This window comes from Alternaria novae-zelandiae, assembly GCF_023758075.1.
Source record: "Alternaria novae-zelandiae strain BMP 2774 chromosome Unknown scaffold_39, whole genome shotgun sequence".
NCBI classification, from domain to species: domain Eukaryota; kingdom Fungi; phylum Ascomycota; class Dothideomycetes; order Pleosporales; family Pleosporaceae; genus Alternaria; species Alternaria novae-zelandiae.
In genome coordinates, this window is record NW_026056999.1 from 83581 (window position 1) to 100369 (window position 16789).

General features: G+C 35.5%; 2 protein-coding genes across 2 annotated transcripts; one reads left to right on the forward strand and one right to left on the reverse strand.

Moving 5' to 3' along the window:
• Positions 1-11343: 11343 nt before the first annotated feature.
• Positions 11344-13341, forward strand: MIC60 (MICOS complex subunit mic60; the record flags this gene model as incomplete). The annotated part of the gene is made up of 1 exon (XM_049404353.1): positions 11344-13341. The coding sequence occupies one exon, from the start codon at positions 11344-11346 to the stop codon at positions 13339-13341; it is 1998 nt and encodes a 665-aa protein (XP_049249886.1).
• Positions 13342-16041: 2700 nt separating this feature from the next.
• J4E88_010764 (uncharacterized protein) lies at positions 16042-16632 on the reverse strand (the record flags this gene model as incomplete). Its single annotated transcript, XM_049404354.1, has 1 exon — positions 16042-16632. The coding sequence occupies one exon, from the start codon at positions 16630-16632 to the stop codon at positions 16042-16044; it is 591 nt and encodes a 196-aa protein (XP_049249887.1).
• Positions 16633-16789: the final 157 nt, after the last annotated feature.

Consider the following 16789-nt stretch of genomic DNA (forward strand, 5'->3'; position numbering starts at 1 on the left):
GAGTAGTAAAGTAAGCTAGTATTATAGTTAGGTAGGTAGACTCTATATATTAATTAGCTACTATTATTCTTATTTACTTAGAGGTTTCTAGAAGTTTATATAAGATTATAGAAGATCTAAATATATAGTTAGTTATTATTATTATATAATACGTACCTTCTCTTTTATCTTTCTATTATAGTGTAGATAGCTATATTACCTTACCTTTTAGTAGAGAGTCTAAAGTCTATTATTCTATTAGCTTATAAGTTTCTATAAGTTTACATAAGACTATAGAACTATTAAATATACTTTTACTTACTAATAGAATACCTATTACTCTTTTACTCTTACTCTACTAACGTAGCCTAGACAGCTAGGCAATATATTCTTTTTAGTTTAGAGTCTAGAGGCTACTATTCTATTAGCCTAGTAGTTTATAGTAGTTAGTAGAAGGTAGTAGATATTTATATATAGACAGCGTCTAGTAATTTACTATAAAATTAGCCTTAGTAGTAAATAGACGCAGGCGCTAGAATATAGCAAATCTTTTTAGCCTTTTTAAACCTTTAATAAATACTTATAATACTTATTATAATATAAGTACCTACGCGCTTTATACGCTACTACATAGTAGTAACTAATAAGGCTTAATACCTTACTACTATAGCTAGTTTACTATAGAGCACTCTCTATAGGTACTAGTAGGTTTTCTAATAGTATTAACACAATATCTATACTAACTAGTATATAGTATAGTACCTAACGCGTAAAGTTAGTTAGTGTAGGTCTCTTACTAACGTTATAACTACAACCTTTATCTATAGCTTTTTTAGCGTTGTTCTACTATTACGTCTCTACCTCTACTTATAGTTATTACCTCTATAGTATTAGCTAAGAATAAAAACAAGAATACTAAGATAGATAATACTTTGCTTATTATTAACAACAATAATAACAAGAGTAGTTTACCTATTCTTAGTAATAATAATAATAATAATAGTGTAGGTAGAGAGAAAGAGAATAAAGCAGCGTAGAAGTCTATTAGTAAAGAGAATAAGAAGATTAAGTAGAAGAATAAGGTAGACTAGAAGTCTATAGTAGAAGAAGAGAAGAACGTAGTAGTAGTAGAAGTAGAAGAGAAAGAAGAGAAAGAGAAGAAGTTAGTTAGCGCTCTCGCGTTAAACACTAAGATACTACTCTCTAGTTCTCTTATCTAATCTTCTAGTAGCGTGTTAGTAATAATACGTACATAGACTAAGCTAGCGTTAATAGAGAGTTAATATTATACTTACCTTCTTTCTTTCTATAAAAGAGAAGCTACTAGCTAGAAGCTTTAGCGCCTAGACTTATAGTATAGAGGTAGTTATAATAGTCGCGCGTTATAAACTTAGTCTAAGAAGATAATAATAGGCTATATTAGTACTATTATAAAGATAGATATAGAAAAGCAGCGCCTTAGTAAGAACTACTATAAGTAATACTGTAGAAACAACTATAAGTGTTAAGTCTACTCTAAGAAAGTAGAGACGTATATTAAGTACGCTCTACCTATATATACTTATTACTAGTTTACACCTAGCCTAGGTAGCTACTCTCTTTCTCTCTAAAAGAAGAGTAGTAGCATATTACCTAAAGAAGGTAATCTACCTTATAGTTACTAGCCTAGGTCTTTTCTACTAAAAAGTCTACCTAGGTTTAGTTCTAGCAGAGCTAGTGCTAGTAGCTTTACTACCTAAGATACTATAAGGTAGTGCTTACCTTAGATAGTTCTAATTAACTCTAGTTGTCTATATACCTAGCTTAGGTTAGCAGAGAGACTTAGTGCAAGTATATATAGTTATTAAGACTAGTAGAAAGAGCCTCTCTTTAGTTATAATAATAGCAGTAATAGCTCTAGTATTTAAGGTAGCCTAATAAGTTAGTTCTTAGGCCTTACGTACGTAGTTCGCTATTAGCTCTAGCTAGTTTAATGTACCTATATAGATAAAGAGAGCTAGTGTCTAATAGAGGCTATCTACGCAAGTTACTTAGTATTAATAATAGTATAGTACGCAAGAGTTAGATAGTTTAATAGATCTAGTAATCTTTTACTTATTTATTTATATATTATTCTTATAGTGTTATATTATATAACAAAATCTAGATATAACTAACTATTACCTTCGCTATAAAGAGCTACGTTACAACACTATACTTAAGCACCTTTTCTTAAATAGCAGTAATATATAATTAGCTAATAACCTAATATAAGTATATAGAAGTTTATAGAAGTTTATATTACTATACTTAGTAGTGTAGTCTATATATAGTAGAGAAGAGAGAGGTAGCCTATACGTCTCTAAGTATTTATAGAATATTACTAGTTAGCTTATAAGTCTCTAGAAGTTTATAGAATATTACTAGTTAGTCTATAAGTCTCTAGAAGTTTATAGAAGACTTATAAGCTAAAAAAAGCTAATAGTAATAGGTACAATTTAAACCTAAAGGTAAAAAAAATAGTAACTTTGTATATAAGAAATCGCCTACCTAGTAGTTAAGCTAGGTATCTTAGTTAAGAGCTAGAGGTTACTAGACTAGTAAAGAACTAATATACTAAATAGTAGTACTATATTAGGCTATTATTAATAGAGAATACCTAGATTTAAGGCTCTATATAGTACGTAAGTATAAGAAGCTAGTAGAAATATAAAGTTGTAATAAGCAGAGACACTATATTAATAGCTACAACGCTAGCTTTACTAGTATAGTAATATAGTACGTAGGTATAAGAGGTAGGTAATTAATAAAGAGTAAGAAGTAAAGAGTAATAAGTAATAAGTAATAAATATACTATTTTTTAAGACTATAATCTTACTTATAGCTATTAAGACTTTAGTCTATAGTAATTCTATACTATATAATACCCTCTATATTAATAACAACAGCAGCAACTACCTTAAAATATCTACTTCTAACCTTCTTCTATTTAGCCTTCTATTTAGCGCTTTGCGCGCTATACTTTTAGTGCTACTACTATAGTTTATTACGTAGTAGTAATAGCAGCACTAGTAGTAGAATAAGCTCTACTAGAGTAAATTAAGGTCTAGCATAGTTAGAGAGCGTAGGTAAGCATAGCACTACTATAAAGCTAGTAACTATATACTAATAGTAATATAGCCTACCTTAAGACTATACTTAGCGCACTTAGCGTCTAGTAGCTATACTACTATTAATAATTATACTTACGCCTGCGCCTACGCTTATTATTTCTACTTCTACTCTTTCTATGCCTTTAGCGCATAACAATAATAATAATAATAATAAGAAGATAGATATTACGCTAAGCTAGGTAGAGATCTTAGTTACTCTTGTACGCAACGTTACGTAGTAGTAGTAAAAGTGTAGTAGGTAAGTAATAATAGATATAAAATAGCTTGCTTTCTTCTCTTCTCTATAAGGTATAAGTAAGTAGTGCCTTTATAGTACTACTACTATAACGTATAGATATTCGCTAGCCTTAGAGCGTTAGCTTCTATATTCTATTCTAGCTATTTAGAGTACTACTAAGAGAAATAATCTAGGTATTAGGTTAGAGCAAGCGTTATAGGTTAGAGTTTAAATACTAGCTATAGTAAGAGAGTAGAGTTTAGTTAGTTAGAATTAAAGTTATTACTATATACTTCTCTCTATATATATCGCTATATACTTATATAAGTAGTAACACTAGTTCTAGTAGTTTATATCTTCTTACTAGTAGACTTACGCTGTAAGTAGTATATCTACACTAAAATCTATCTTTTATAGTGTTAACACTTTACATAACATAGTTATGTTGCTTATAATATAAGTATAAAAGGTAGGTTTATAAGTAGAGAAGGCTAGTAAGAGTATATTATAGGCAAGAAGTTATCTAGACTAGTTATAGCTTGTTTAGATTATATAGAGAAAGAGTATATTAAGAGTTAAGATAAGGTATAGCTATAAGATTGTCTATATCTATATATAAGACTACTTTACAAAGTTCTAGCCTAGCTAATAGCTTACTAGATTAAAGAGTAAAAGCAGAGAAGAGAAGAAAAAACTTATAGCTAGTTAAGAAAGAGCATAAGATAATTAACCTCTATAGTAATAATAAAGAAGAAGAGAAGCTTATAGCTAGCTAAGAAAGAGTATAAGATTATTAACCTAATTAGTAATAACAAAGAGCAGAAGCCTATTACTAATTACTAGCGTATAGTTAAAGATAAATAGATACTAGTAAAATTACCTAGAAAGTAGAAGCTATAAGTAGATTAGAGGCTAAACAAGAAGACTAATAGACACTAGTAAAATTACCTAGAAAGTAGAAGCTATAAGTAGATTAGAGGCTAAATAATATTTCTATAGCTAAAAGGTCTATAGTAGCATTAAAAAGAGTATAAGTAGAGTTAGGTTTATAAGTAGCGCCTATGTTACCTTAATAAGCTCTAGAGTAGTAGGTAAAGTTAAGGCTAGAAGAGTCTTAATAGCCTTAGAGAGAGTAGAGAACGCTAACTTAGTACTCTATAGATGCCTAGCGTAACTTAGAAAGTTACTACTAGAAAGTCTAAATAATATATTGCTAGTAAACTCTCTAGCGTTAAAGCTATAGTTAACGTTAAGAGTAACGTTATTAGTAACGTCTCTAGCGTTAGAGCTATAGTTAAAGTTAAGAGTAACGTTGTTACTAGAGTTCTTAATAGATAGTAGAGAAAGGTTATAGTTCTAGAGAAGAACTCTAGTAATAATAAGCTTCTTCTCTAGCGTTAAAGCTATAGTTAAAGTTAAGAGCAACGTTGTTGCTCTAGAGAAGAACTCTAGCAATAATAAGCTTCTTCTCTAGCGTTAAAGCTATAGTTAAAGTTAAGAGTAACGTTATTACTCTAGAGGAGAACCTTAGTAATAATAAGCTTCTTCTCTAGCGTTAAAGCTGTAGTTAAAGTTAAGAGCAACGTTGTTGCTCTAGAGAAGAACTCTAGCAATAATAAGCTTCTTCTTTAGTGTTAAAGCTATAGTTAAAGTTAAGAGTAACGTTGTTGCTAGAGTTCTTAATAGATAGTAGAGAAAGGTTATAGCTCTAGAGAAGAACTCTAGTAATAATAAGTTTCTTCTCTAGAATATAGTTCTTAATAGATAGTAAAGAGAGGTTATATGTATACTTAATAATAAAGTACTTAATCTAGTAGGTATTTTAGCGCTAGAGAGTTAGTTAGAGTTAGAGTATAGTTATTAAAAAGGTAGTTAGATACAAACTTAGAGCTAGAGCTACTCTCTACGCCTAAGACTACTACTACTCTCTACTTCTCTTGCTATAAGTGTTATAGCGTCTTACCTCTAACTAAATAGTTAGCTTATATAACTTAATTACTATACCTACTAGAAGTATCTTCTTAGATAGCTATAGGCTTAAAAGACGTCTAGAGGCTTATAACTAGCGTACTTAATAATAGCCTTACGTAGTCTATAGTTATTCTTAGAATACTACTTATAGTAGATATATATAGTAAGGTTAATAATTATAAGAGAGTTAGTAATAAAAAGAAAGTAGTTAATAATAGCTTTAGTAGCGTAGCGTATAGACTTAAAAGGCCTAGAGGCTTATAGCTAGTGTTGTTAATAATAATAACTATAAGAGAGTTAGTAATAAAGAGAAAGTAGTTAATAATAGCTTTAGCGGCGCTAGCGTTAAGAAGATAGTAAGAAGCGTTATAACTAGCGACTTAATTACAGCCTATAAAGAGAGGCCTAGACGTTAAGAAGAGTAAAGACCTTAATACTATTACTAGTACACTCTAGCTCTTTAGGCTTATCTTTAACTATAGTAGTTAGATTACCTATAGAGGCGCGTTCTTACTGCGCTCTTCTAGAGAGCTAAAGTGCTCTAGCTTATTAGGCTTATCTCTAACTATAGTAGTTAGATTACTTATAAAAGGCGCGTTCTTACTACGCTTCTCTAGAGAACTAAGGTTAGAGATAATATTTATAGTAGAGAGCTAGACACTAGTATTATTACGCTAGCGCTATAAGTTAGCAAAGTTATTAGATATTATAACTTACTTACGCTAGGTCTTATAACATAGATAAGCTCTTCTATATAGCTTAAAGACATGCTATATATATTATATAGCTACGCTATATCTATAGAGATTATTCTTTTTTTTAAAGTTAATATACTCTTTAAGTATCTTCTTCTACTTAGTGTAAGAAGGTTAGCAAGAAGCTTAAACTAGCTAGAAACGTACTAAGTAAACTTAGAATTAGCCTTAAAGTTATTATTATTAGTAGTAATAGGCGCTACGTAATTAGCTATATTTAGACCTAGTTAGAAGTATTACTAGTACTACTATTATATCTTACACTAAGTAATATTATTAAGTAAGCGCCTAGTAAATAGAGAAGTAACTAGTATAGCTATATAGTCTCTATTTATATATTAAGTTACGTAGCTACACCTTATTAAATACACTTAAGGTAAGTAGCTTAATAGTTAAAGCCTCTTACGTAGAAGTACCTAGCTATAGTAGAGAAGAGACCTGCTAGCTAGCTAGTGTAGCGCCTACTAAGCCTGCTAGCAGAAAATAGAGGGTATTTCTATAGAGAGAGATCTAGGTTTAAGTTATAGTTTATCTATTTTTTTCTATTTTTTTTTATCTTATAGCTAGAACGTAAAACTTCTTAAGACTTATAGGCTAACTAGTAATATTCTATAAACTTCTTAAGACTTATAGACTAACTAGTAACGTTCTATAAACTTCTTAAGACTTATAAGCTAACTAGTAATATTCTATAAACTTCTTAAGACTTATAGACTAACTAGTAACGTTCTATAAACTTCTTAAGACTTATAGGCTAACTAGTAATATTCTATAAACTTCTTAAGACTTATAGGCTAATTACCTAGTAGTTCTTATAGAGGTTGCAGACAAGAGATTTACACTTTTAGTAGTAACTACTATATTAATTTAGTAATTAGCGTGTTAGTAAGGCGTTTATAAAGCTAGAGCTAACTAGTAATATTCTATAAACTTTTTAAAACTTATAGACTAATTGCCTAGTAGGTTCTTATAGAGGTTATAGATAAGAGATTTACGCTTTTAGTAGTAACTACTACGCTAATTTAGTAATTAGCGTATTAGTAAGGCGCCTATAAAGCTAGAGCTAAAGAAGATAGCGCTATATATGCTTAATAATAAGGTGTCTAGTTAGTTAGATATAGCCTTATCTTAGTGCTCTAGTTACTTAGGTAGTTAGTTAGCTATAATAGCGTATTAGTAAGGCGTTTATAAAGCTAGAGCTAAAGAAAGTAGCGCTATATATACTTAACAACAAGATGTCTAGTTAGTTAGATATAGCTTTATCTTAGTACTCTAGTTACTTAGGTAGTTAGTTAGCTATAGCCTTATCTTAGTACTTTAGTTACTTAGGTAGTTAGTTAGCTATAATAGCAATATATAGTTTTCTAGCCTCTTTAGCTCTATAGGTAATGTTCTTACTCTAATAGCGTAAAGTAGAAGAAGACAGCGTACTAGCCTAAGATAGTAGACTACTAGAAGAAAGAGGTAGAAGAGAAATAGTAGGTAATAGCAAGAACAGAGACCTGTATACTATACCTCTAGTAACGTTATCTACTCTTCTAGTAATGTTATAGAATAGTTCTAGTTTAACTAAAAAAGAGGTATATTTAGTAGCTAACGTAGTAGGCTTTTACTTAATAGAGTTTCTTTAGTAGCTAACGTAATAAGCTTCTGCGTAATAGAAGTTTCTTTAGTAGCTAATATAATAGGCTTCTACTAATAGATAGTTGTTTAGTAGCTAATAATATTTACGTAGGCTAAATAAGTTAAGATAAATTAAGTATAACTCTCTATTCTCTTACGCACTTAGAATAATTAGCGACGCTAGCAATCTTATAGAAACTTCTAAGCTAATTCTTTCTAGTAAGTGCAACACTAGTAATCTTATAGAAAGTTCTAAGCTAATTACGCTAGCGAGACCTATATATAGCTTCTACTAGCCTTAATATTAATTCTACCTTAACGTAGTCTTAACTATATAGTAAGTAGATAGTAACTTTATTAACACTATAAACTTATATATACTACTATATACTTCTATAAACTTTTATAAACTTATAAAGTATATTATATACAGCTACGCTAACTAGAGGCTTATATAAGATTAAGCTAATTAATGCTAGTTAATAGATATTTATTAGTAGTAGTATCTACTTAGCTATTATAGCTGCTATAAGTAAAGTTAGCGTACTTGCTAATATTAACAAACCTGTTATAACTATTACTAGGTATTACTACTAACGTACTATAAGGTAGAGACGTTAGAGTGTAAACATACTAAGTATTAAAGATATTAATATTAGCCTTAAGACTATCTATACTATTCTGTTAGATGTCTATAGAATTATATATTCTACTACTAGCGTTAATAGAAGCGCAATAGCTAGCATACCTATCTAAGAATAGATTCTAACTAAGAAAAAATATATTATAAATAGCTCTATTACTTGTATACTTGCCTAATATAGATTCTCTATACTAACACTTAAGTTTAGTGTAGAGTTCGCCTAGATACGCGTTATAAAGAGCTTACTACTAAAACATAATATTAAAGTTATGCGTAGAGTTCTTTTAGTTATAGAGGTTAAGCTTATAACTATAGTTAAGGTGCTTAAAGTGTAGATTAATAGCCTTAAAGATAGACTACTGCCTATACTAGTTTATAAGACCTAATAATAATATTAACTACTAAAGAATAGGCGTATTTATAGAGAATAGACACTATTAATAATATAGCATCTCTCTACTATAGTTATACTACTTTGCCCTTAAAAATATAATAATAAGAGAATCTACTAAGCACTGTAGTATACTAATATTACTATACTTAACTATATAGCGTAGTATTAAGAATAGCTTAACCTTCTATAGAAGCTAATATATAGTATAGAAGTTAACGTCTAGACTAGAAGACGTCTAAGCTAACAAAGTAAAGGTAGTAGATTAGACGTCTTTAATAAGCTCTATAAATTATAGCGCTAATAGGTAGAATATAGCGTTTCTAACTACCTTACGCTAGAAATTCTACTTAGTATTAACTAGTAGTAGTCTGTAGTCTCTTATAGCTGCGTAAAAGAGTACTCTAATCTATAAAGTAAACCTCTAGGTAATAACTAGCTCTATTAAGTAGTACTTTGCGTTATCTCTAGTACTATATAAATAGTTCTAACGCGTTATATTAGTAACAAGAGAGTGTATAGTGTAAAAACTAGAATTAGCTACCTAATAGGTATAGATAATAGTAGCTAATAAGTTTATCTAGACGTAGAACTAGGTAGAAAGTAGTTAAATCTACTACTATCTATTATATAGTAGCTCTGCGCAACGCTACTTCTATAAAGTAGACTATATATAGTTAGTAGTAAGCTAGTCTCTATAATATAATATAAAGTAATAAGTAAAGTTATTAACTTTGCTAGGCTTATTAGTAGCTTTTAAGCCTAACTAATATAAGAATATATTTTTGTGCACAGTATATATGCTCTTAATAGTACTCTTATTCTATAGAATACTAGTAAATTACTAGTACTAAGTAACACAAGGTAGTAACTATTTAATAATAGAAAAAGCTAGATAGAAAGAGTTACTATTGTAATTAAATACTACCTTTATACTCTCTAGATATAAGCGTTAGACTATATTAGTAATAAGTAAGCTAAACACACAACATCTAATATTATTACCTCTAGTTAACGCTAGACTAGTTATAATGTTATAGAGAGAAAAAGGTATAGATAGATTATATATATCTTAGGTAAGTCTGTTAGTAGGTAACTTATTATATATAATAAAGGCTATATTAGTAAAAGCTTAATAGCTTACTATATAACTAGCGTTCTTATGTTATTTACAATCTATAAAGTTAATATTATTATATATAATAACTATACAGAGATTGTATACCTACACTTATAATTAACTCTACTACTAGAGTTAATAAATAATATATAAATAGAAGGTTCTAGAAGATTATAGAAGTTTTAATAACATTATAGAAGTTTATATACTAGAAGAAGTTATATAAGAAGAGTGCTTTACCTATATAAGTTAACTAATCTTACCTATCTTACTATTAATATAATAGTACGTATAGTATATACTAAAGCTAGTAAGAATCTTAATAATGTATTAGTACACGCTAAATCTCTATAAATAGAGACTAATATAGATAGGTAGCGTGTTTAACCTCTTTTTTACGCGCAAGAAGTATACTATACTAGTAATAAAGTAGAGTTACTACTATAGCGCCTTATAGTTTTTTAAGGCTTTCTCTTACCTTTTATTTTCTAAATAGTAAAGAATAAACGCGTACTAGGTAGATACGCGTTTCTTAATAGCTTATATAGTAGTATAGTAATTAACTACATTAATACTTATACTAGCTTTAAATATACTAAATACCTTCTCTTCTATAAGTTATAATAACTTATGCCTATAAGCTAATAGTATATTCTTACTATAAATACTATAATCTAACTATAAAGTGCGTACTACTTTAAGCAGCGTCTATTATTATCTCTTATAACTACTAGCTCTTACACTATCTATTATATACTACTCTATTACCTACGCGTAGACAAAGTTCTAGAATAACTATCTATATTATTAAAGAATCTTAACTACTTAAGTTAACTTACGCTGTGTAGATACCTACTATATATATAGGCGCTAGATATAATAAGTCTATTTACTAGTATTATCTTTTATTATAGTCTCTTTAGTAGTATCTATTAACTTATTATTACTACGCTTATTATAAGCTTTATTCTATCTATACCTTAGATATAGCGTAGGCGTATATATTTAACTAAGGTATTATAAGCTTAGAGACTAGAGAAAGAATAGTAGTAATAATATAGGTATTAATAGAAAAAGTAACGCGTAAGTAGGTAAACTAAGCGTAGTAATAATAAATATTTTAGATATAGTTAAAAGAGCGCAATAAGCGCTATTAAATAGTATATCTAATGTAATAAAGCAACGTTATAGCGTAGGTAAAGTATAGAGTTAAAGTAATAATAGTATATTATTGTAACGCTAAAATCTATATTACTAATATTAGTGCTATTTTCTCTTAGACGCTCTATAAAGATTTGCGTTTAAGCCCGCTTATTAGTCTAGAAGTTTTATAGTATTTAATACCTTTATTTTTTAGGCTGCAATTAGCTTAGTAGCTTTAAGAAGTTTTTAGTGCTGCGCTAGCGCGTTAGCGCGGCGCTAGCGCAAGGGTCGAACGCACAGAATCTCGGAGGAGCGTATGATTTATGAGATAATCGAGCTCCAAATCTTCATGTTGGCAGACGTCCAGCCCATCAACAACGCCGAATTACCTCCCCCCCATCACCCATCCGCCATTCGGAGGCAGCCCATTATGCTGCGCGCCTCCATCCTACGGGCCCGTCCAGCTGCCCGCCCATTGGCCCGCGCCGCCCGCCCGCAATGGCTCCCAGCCCAGCGCTGCTACGCCGATAGCAAGAACCTGGGCGAGACGGCCGTCCCCAATCCCGCGCCCACCACCTCGCCCTCCGACCCCAAGGGCACCATCCCCACCTCGGACATCCCCAAGGCACCGCCGGCGCCCGACAGCACCGTGACTGCAGGCGCATCGCGTGATGCTCCCGCCATATCGCCCAAGACGACACCCCCCACCGGCCCCGGCTCGTCCAGCATCGCCCCCGACCCCATTCAGCCCAAGCCCAAGAAGAAGAGACGCATATTCCGCAAGCTGCTGCTCTGGCTGACGGTCCTCTCTGGCCTCGGGTACGCCGGCGGTGTCTGGTACTCGCTCGTGTCGGACAACTTCCACGACTTCTTCACCGAATACATCCCCTACGGCGAGGATGCCGTCGCCTACTTCGAGGAGCGCGAGTTCAGGCGGCGATTCCCCGGCCGCGCTGGCGAACCACGACTGCACCCCCAGATCTCGGGCGAGAACAAGGTCACCATCCCCGGACGGAGCGGCTTGACTGCGCGCCCAGCCCAAGAGAACAAGAGCGACCTCGCCTCCAAGGGCCCCCATCTGAGCGCCGTCGATGCCAACAAGCCCCAGGACAAGACCGAGTCAGGCGGCCAACAACCCAAGGTCTCCTCTCCTACGCCTGCCCCCGCGGAGAAGAAAGCCCCGGTTAAGGAGGTCGAGGTCAAGAAGGAGACCGCCACGCCCATCTCCCAGCTCGACCACCTCAGCGTACCCTCCGCGACCGAACCCGTCGTCCAGGATGTCGTCAAGATCGTCAACGACATCATCACCGTCATCAACGCCGACAACGCCCACGACGGCAGGTACAACTCAGCGCTGGACAAGGCCAAGAGCGAGCTCGCCAAGGTCGTCTCCGACATCAACCTGATGAAGGAGAGCCTCCAGAAGCAGACCGAAGACAAGGTCAAGGCCGCCCACGCCGAATTCGACGAGGCCGCCAAGGAGCTCGTCCAGCGTCTCGACCACCAGATGCAAGCGCAAGAAGCCCAGTTCAAGGAGGAATTCGAGAACGAGCGCGAGCGTCTGTCGCAATCCTACAAAGAGCGCCTCCAGTCTGAACTCCAGGCCGCCCAAAAGGTCTACGACCAGAAGCTCAAGAACCAACTCCTGGAACAGAGCATCAACATGCAAAAGTCCTTCACAGCCAACGTCCGGGAGCGCGTCGAAGCCGAACGCGACGGCCGTCTCGGCAAGCTCAACGAGCTCTCCTCGTCTGTGCACGAGCTCGAGAAGTTGACTGCGGAGTGGAACAGCGTCGTCGACGCCAACCTCAAGACGCAGCACCTCGTCGTCGCCGTCGAGGCCGTCAAGTCGGCTCTCGAAACTCAGGCTATCCCCAAGCCCTTTGTCACCGAGCTCGCGGCGCTCAAGGAAATCGCCCAGGACGACCCCGTCGTCAGCGCCGCCATCGCGAGCATCAACCCCGCCGCCTACCAACGCGGTATCCCCAGCTCCGCCCTCCTAATCGACCGCTTCCGCCGCGTCGCTTCTGAAGTCAGGAAAGCGGCTCTGTTGCCTGAAGACGCTGGTGTGGCTTCCCATCTCGCTTCCCTCGCCATGTCGAAGGTGCTGTTCAAGAAGTCGGGGTTGGCTGTTGGTGGCGATGTTGAGGCTGTGCTTGCACGGACTGAGGTTCTGCTCGAGGAGGGTGATCTTGATGCTGCAGCTAGAGAGATGAATGGTCTGCAGGGTTGGGCGAAGGTGCTAAGTAAGGATTGGTTGGGCGAGTGTAGGCGGGTGCTGGAAGTTAAGCAGGCGTTGGATGTTATTGCTACGGAAGCGAGACTGAATAGCTTGCTCATTGACTAGACGGGGACGTGGACATAGCCTTGTACTCCTCCTTTTTTATGTTCCTGGCACTACGGTAGTTTTGTACGAGTATTAGTCTATAGACAACGTGTTCTGTTCCTCTCGCACATGCTTGTTTAATTCTGTGTTCTTATCTCTCCCATGGTACCGCCATGACCCATAGATGACGAGCCACTCACGACTCTCGCAATACACACGAGACACACGATGGCTTAATCCGCCCATCAAATAATGGAAGGGATAGGAAGGGATGAGAAAGACGTCTGTGTTCTATCTGGGCCTTGGTGATTGTTGGTATATCACGATTTACTCGGTATAGTCTTCTCTCACTCAGTGTCAAAACTTCCCCAACGCCATGGTATGGAGGTCAAAAGCCTCCAAGGCAGCCTCTTGGGGCTTCAGAAACTGGTCAATCCATCCGCGCCATTCCCCGTCATACGGTGCTGTAAAAGCGGCTTTACAGTACTCCCAATAATCCGGATACCATCCTGCTTGCTCCCAATCCACGATAGCCGCCACGCGAACAGGCGACTCGGCTGTCACGATAATGTTAGCCGGCCGTAGATCACCGTGCGTCAGGACGATGGGTCCTGTGTCGGGTAGAAGCTGTCGATGGGTGTCTTCGATGCTCTTTGGATTTGGCACATCGCGTCGCCATAGCTAGGATAACCAGTTGTGGAAGGAGGCACGAGTAGGGAAGGGTTCTAGGAGGGGGGATTTGGAGACAGCGGTCTAAACTGGGTGCTTGGTGGATGGATCCTATGACTGGCTCCGCACCGGATAAGTTGCCACCCGATACCGTGAGGTGATTTCTTTGAGATGATGGCAGACACTCGCTTTATCCGCGGAAGACATCGAGTCCCCTTTCTCTTCGAGCGTGGGCCCTTTTATGTATTGCATGTAAATAAAAGTCTCGCTGCTCTTTCCTGCACGCTGCACAGCCCTCCAACCATACACTTCAGGCAACGGCACTTCATCTCCAAAGAGCTGCCTCATCATCCAGAGCGCCACGGCTTCGTCACTTTTCACGTCTAATCCGTGTTTAACAATCAAGTCGAAGCACTCGAAAACGACTGGATGAGAGGGACTAAGACGCGATGTAAGTGAGCGGACGTGGTCTGGGGAAGGGAAGGCTTGGGTTTGACCATCCTTTTTGAACCATGGTGATTCCAGGAAGTCTACCTGAGGTTGTGTGGGGTCAGGCATGTCTGTGATGCAGATCTGCGGAGGGCTGCTCATGATGGCTGATCAGGATAGGTCGATAACAGGCTACATACACTGGAAGGAACGCTGCTGGGCAGAGGAATCGTTTCAAGACTGGGCTTGTGGTTCGGGTTTCTTAGATATTTCTAGCACAAGGCGTTTATTATGTGACTTGATATAGTTGCGTCGTGTGTAGAGTCACAGAGTGGGGATGTTGTTGGATCGTTGGACTACGCCGTGCGTTGAGACCGGATGTCTGGTTGCGCCTGTCAGATCTTTGAGCTAGTCCATAAATGGATTAGTATCGGTGTTACGCCTACATAGCTACATTCTTTCTTCTCTATCTTTTACGCTTAAGCCTAAGAGGTCTTTTTATAAAAGTACTTTAGTTATATATATTAAAAAAGAAGATATTTAGTAATAGTAGTTTACTAAGCTATTTATCTAAAGTAGTTATTTTTATATATACTTATAGTAGCTAAAAATAACTTTATAATAAATATATAATAAGTTATTATAATAAGTTAGTATAATAAGTTTTATAATAGTTTATATTATAAAACTAAAGTTAAAGCTTAACTAGTAAGTTTATAAAATATATATTTACTACTTTTTTTTAAACTTTTTATTATAATAATAAATAACTAAATTATTATAATAATAAATACTTAGCTTATTATTTATTAACTTTTTAGCTTTTTTAATACTTTTATAGTATTATTTTTATATTTATATTTTATTTTTTTATTATAGTATAAGATTTTCTACTACTTACTTACTTTTTTTAAAGTAATACTTAAAAAACTAAAAATAATAGTAGTATAGCTACTTTATTAAAATATAAAAGTAGCTAAAATAATTTTATATATATTTAAGTAGCTTAATAATAATATATAATTAGTTTATACTTTAAAGTAAAGTTTTTAATATTATAGTACTAAGTTATTTTTACTTTTATATATAAAAAGTAGCTATAATTAAAGTACTACTTTTTTAGCTTACTACTAAGTAGTAGCTAATAATTTTTAAGAAAAAGTTTTTAAAAAAAGTATAGTAGTAAAAAGTAAGCTTAGTAAATATACTACTTACTAAGTTTAGTATATAACTAGTTTAAAATAGTTAAAATAGTTAAAGCTAGTATTATAAGTTAATTTTATAGCTTTATAATATTTACTATTTATATAAAAGAGTAGTATTATAAAAGAAAAAAATTTACTTTTAGACTAGCGCTTTAGTAAATAAAACTAGAATTATATTAATATATTAAGAGCTACATTCTTCTAAAGACCGCGCTATTACTGCACTGCACTATAGATAGACTTTGCGAAAGGAACTGTTTATGCATAATCTCTCTATTATAACTACTGCATTCACTGCGCAAACAATACAGTCGCGCTGCAAGAACAGGCAGGCAAACACATACCCGCATCCACGACACTTCCTTCATCCACCACCCTCATTCCCACCACCTCCTACCATAGCTACCACAACCCCCCTCTACCCATCTATACCTCCGAACCACTCCTGAACTATGCGCCTATCCTTCCAAAACTCCTCCTGCTCGGCATACGACGCCTGAGCAGATTCGATCAAGGTCTTGACAAGTGCTGTTACATCGTCCTTGTGATACCACTTTACGAGTAGATTCTCCACCTTCACTAACATTGAGTAGTAAGCGGTGCGGGCTTCGGAGATGGTGGTGAAGGATAGGTGGCCGATGGGGGGGTAGTCTTTGGTAGGGGGGTTGTTGGATAAGAAGGGGGATAAGAATATGGAGGAGTTAGAGGAGGCGTTCTCAACATCCTCCAGCTCTTCGTCATCCTCGTCATCGTCGATATCTTCCCAATCATTCTCATCGTCGACATCCTCCAACTCCTCGTCATCATCATCAACATCCTCCCACTCTTCCTCATCATCAGCTTCAAGCTCTTGTGTTGACGATACTATGGCTTCAAGCAACATGCCCATCAACTCTCGCAACCTTTTCTCGCTTTCAAGTGCTCTATCGGCCAAATCTCGTTCCTTTCGTTCCTTGAAAGCGCCACCACCTACAAAAGGACGCTTTGCGTGTGCTGTGGCTGTGGTCATGTTGTGAAAGGATTGCGGGGCTGTTGTTTGGTGGAGTAGGAGTGATTGAATGTAGCGGGAGTGCGCGCTGCCGTGGTGAGGGTTTCTTAGTTGTAGTGAAGTCTTGAAATATAGTTATGGGACGCGAGTGGTTTTGACGGTGTGAAATTGCTGTGTT